Consider the following 4281-nt stretch of genomic DNA (forward strand, 5'->3'; position numbering starts at 1 on the left):
AAATACCGTTTTGTTTGTACAGCTAAAAAATTTATTACAATTATGGCTAATTAAAATTTGTAATTTTTAGTTAAATGTTACAAGTTTTTACACAAATGTTCCGAAATTCATCTATTATTAATAACTTCTTAATTCGCAGAAGTGAAAATACTTATGTTTTTATTTTCGTATAGTCTGTTGTAAAGTCCAATTCTTTTGGAGGGCCATCGCTTCCCCCTTGAAATGAATGGATTGAACCCAGCCGATCCAACCCACGATGGCGTCGTTGAGCTCCTCGCGTGTTAGTACGAGCCCAGCGGAGGAATCGGGCTGCTTCTCGTGGGCAGTCCGCCTCGCCCGCAGGCACCGCAGCCAACGGCGGCACCAAGCTGTCGTCCGCGCCAAGCTCGTCAGGGATGAGTACCTCGTCAGCAGCTCGGGCTCCTCCGTAGCGGCTGCCACGGCATGTATGTGAGAGCGCCGTTCCGGGAGGTCGACTGGTACTTCGTCGTCCAAGGGAGCGGACCGGTTTTAGTTCGGAGCCACGCCGGGCCCTGCCACCAGAGCGGGTGCTCCACGAGTTCCCTTGGTAAGAGGCCTCGGGACGCGCAGTCGGCGGGGTTTTCACGCCCGGGGACGTGATGCCAATAAGCGTCAGGGAGAGTGAGCTGAATCTCACTCACTCTGTTTGCCACGTATGTCTTCCAGGAAGCAGGGTGACCTCGAATCCAGCCCAGCACTACGGTCGCATCAGTCCACAGATGGGTCGGATCCTCTTCTATCTTGAGGACCCGCCGAGCATGATTGGCGAGTCGGACGAGTAAGGCGGCAGCGTTTAGCTCCAACCGTGCAAGACTGACCTGCTTTAACGGAGCGACTTTGGTTTTCGCTGTCACGAGGCTCACGACTACTTCGCCGCTCGAGCTTTCGGTCCGCAGGTAGACCACCGCTGCGTACGCCTTTTCCGAGGCGTCGGCGAATCCGTGCAGTTCGCGCTTAACACCTTCTTGATCGCTCTCCAGCCATCGGGGCACTCGGATCGTTTCCAGTAGAGGCAGTCCGGCCTGGAATTCGAGCCATCGTCGGACGTCGGTGTCAGGGAGCTGCGTGTCCCAATCCAATCCCAGCAACCAGGTGGACTGAAACAAAATTTTAGCTAATACGGTAGTGGGGGCGAGCCACCCCAGCGGATCGAATAGCCGAGCGGCTAAAGATAAGACCGACCGCTTCGTAATAGCCTTCAGTTGGGTCAGTTGCGTCGAGTAGGCGAACTGATCTTCGCGTGGATGCCAACGCAGCCCGAGGGTCAAGTGGCTCTCTCCCGGGAGCCACCACCGGGGCTCGCGTTGAAGGCGATCCTCAGGAGGGACCTCATCGAGTATCGACGCCTCGTTCGCCGACCACTTCTTGAGCGGGAAGCCGCCCGCCATGCAGATTCGGTCCAGCTGACGACGGATCTCTTTGGCCCTCGAAATCGTGTCCGCGCCAGACAATACGTCGTCCATGTAGGTCTCCAGTAGGAGGGCGATAGCTCCTAGCGGGAACTCGACTCCCTCGTCCTTTTCCAGCTGATGGAGCGTGCGAATCGCCAGGAACGCGGAACAAGCAAGCCCGTACGTGAGAGTGATTAAAAGAAATTCCTGCAACACATCGCTAGGACTCTCACGCCAGACTATGCGCTGCAGATCCCTGTCTTCCGGGTGGACTTCGATCTGCCGGTACATTTTCTCTATGTCCGCCGCGAAAACGTACCGGTGACGCCGCCAACGGAGTAAGATCTCGGCCAAAGCCGGCAGCAAGTTCGGCCCGGTCTGCAGATACTTATTTAGCGCCGCTCCCGTCGGCAGCGCGGAAGAACCGTTGAAGACGACTCGCAATTTCGTCGTCGTGCTGGTTTCCTTCATCACTCCATGGTGAGGCAGATAGCAGACGGCCATTTTCGCCGGATCGGCCGGAGGATCGACCGGCGTCATATGCCCGAGCTCGACATATTGACGCATGAAATCTGTATACAGCGCATGGAAGGAAGCATCCCGCGCAAACTTCGCTTCCATGGCCTTCATCACGCGAACGGCCGCGCGGCGCGTACCACAGAGATTCGGCATCGGCTCGACGACGGGGAGTCGCACTACGTAGCGCCCGTCGGGCTTACGCGAATGTGTGCGCGCGAAATGTTCCTCACACTCCTGATCGGCTTTCGAGAGCGGTCCGGCAGCCGACGGAACCTCCTCCTGCTCCCAAAATCGTCTCACCAGTTGCGACAGTTCGTCCTCGACACGGCACTGGTAGGATTGCGCGACGTGACTCGAAGCACCTTCACCGATAGCGCCGGACAGAATCCAGCCAAGAGTCGTGTTTTGCGCGACGGGCTCGCGGCTACCCCCCTTGCGAAGTCCCTCTTGTAATATTTCCGCGTAAACGTCGGCACCGAGGAGAATGTCCACCGAGTCGGACGCGCTGAACTCGGGGTCCGCCAGCTCCAGACCCCGAAGATGAGTCCACGCGTCAGCGACGGCCTCGACACCGCCGGCGTATATAGTGAGCCGGGGGAGCACGAGCGCGGAGACCGACATCGCGGGGCCGTCGGTTCGCGGCGCGAGAGTCAGCGATACGCGTCCTTTTGCGACGGCCGTTTTCTGTCCGCCGACGCCGAATATCGAAACCGACGTGCGAGAACGCGGTAACTTTAATCTTTGCGCGAGGCGCTCGGTCACAAGGGACGACTCCGATCCCTGGTCGACCAGCGCGCGAGCGTGATGCAAGGTTCCGAACCGATCGGCTACGCGAACGCGAGCGGTGGCGAGGAGCACCGCGCTCGGCTTTACGGCAAGTCCTTGAGCCGCGTGAACCGTCTTCGCGACCTCGACCTCGCGACACGCATCGTGGACGGAAGTATGGTGTCGCGCGCCACACGCTGCACACCCCTTCTTCGACGCGCACTCACTGACCTTGTGAGAACCGAGGCAGTTCAGGCACAGGTTCTTGTTGTCGACGAGCTGCTTCCGTTCCTGGGCTGTTTTCCTCTTGTAGTCCTCGCAGAACATGAGGATATGGTCCTTTTGGCAGCAGTGGCAACGACCTCGCTTGGCGTCCGGATTTCCCTCCTGCTTCCGAGCGAGGTGGCTCCGCGCGGATTTGGCGGCTCCGCTCGCGGCCTTACCGACGGCTCCGTCGACCTTAGCAGGCTGCATCGACTCGAGCGTATGCAGCTGCCGATCCAGGAATTGCTCGAGAGTCGCATACGTCGGAGGCTCGGTCGTGTCGCCGATTGACGTTTCCCACTCGCGTCGCAAACGCGGATCCAGAAGTTCGACCGCCAGATAAATGAATAGGTCCTCGCTACGGTTTATAGGCCGACCGATACTCGCCAACGAGCTGACCGTTGCTTTGACGCCGTGGAAAATCTTTCGAAGCTCGACCGCCGATTCACTCTTCATTTTCGTTAGCGCAAGGAAATTGGACAGATACGCGCGGGTGAGAAGTCGCTTGTTCTCATAATACGCATTCAATACGTCCCACGCATTGTTATAATTTTCGGCCGTCGTCGCGATATTCCGGACTAATAACTCAGCCTCACCTTTCAAGGAAGTTTTGAGGTAGTGCAGCTTCTCCACCGGCGTCGTGTTAGCGTCCCGGCCTATGAGAGAGTGGAAGAGGTCGCGGAACGACGGCCAGTCCTCGTATTTTCCTGAGAATTCCGGCAGCTGAATCCGCGGTAACGTGGTGCGATTAGTCGTTGTCGCCGTCTCCGACGTCTCACTCTTAGCTGCAGCCTCCTCCCTCGCCTTGTGCGACAGGAGGACGTCCAGGAACATTCCCTTCTGCGTTAAGAAGGTCTCCTCCACCAAAGCCGGGAGGTCCTGTTTCTTATAGTCAGTGGCGGCGAGAACCTCTGGAGGCATTAGTAGCAGTTTGCCGTGTTGTTCCTCGAACTTGTTCCAGTTCGATTCCAAGGCTTGGAGGCGAGCATCCACCAGTCCCATTGTCAATCTTGCGCCTCCCGCTTTCTTCAAGTTTTCATAGGCGCGCGCGATGCGTCCGTGCAGTTCGTTCTGCGAACGGATAAGTCCCTCCATCTCAGGGTTGCTCATCTTCGTCTTCCAGGCGGTCACTCGTAGCACGAGAAGCTCACCCTTGACCACTCACTCGCGGCGCGGATATCGCGAAATCCGGCTCGAAGGACCAATAAATGTGCGTGAGCAGAAGGAAGATCGAGTTAGAGGCGCGGGAACGGGGCTTATTTCAAGTTAACTCTCGTATGTCTATTTACAGAATATATTTACACAGAATATATACACTTAT

The 4281-nt window shown here is 57.1% G+C and overlaps 1 protein-coding gene across 1 annotated transcript; it reads right to left on the bottom strand.

Annotated features, from left to right (window-relative positions):
* Positions 1-407: 407 nt before the first annotated feature.
* Positions 408-4070, bottom strand: LOC112461830. The gene has a single exon (XM_025027228.1). The coding sequence runs from the start codon at positions 4068-4070 to the stop codon at positions 408-410; it is 3663 nt and encodes a 1220-aa protein (XP_024882996.1).
* Positions 4071-4281: the final 211 nt, after the last annotated feature.

This window comes from Temnothorax curvispinosus, unplaced genomic scaffold (assembly GCF_003070985.1).
Source record: "Temnothorax curvispinosus isolate PA1 unplaced genomic scaffold, ASM307098v1 QBEX01011845.1, whole genome shotgun sequence".
NCBI lineage: Eukaryota > Metazoa > Arthropoda > Insecta > Hymenoptera > Formicidae > Temnothorax > Temnothorax curvispinosus.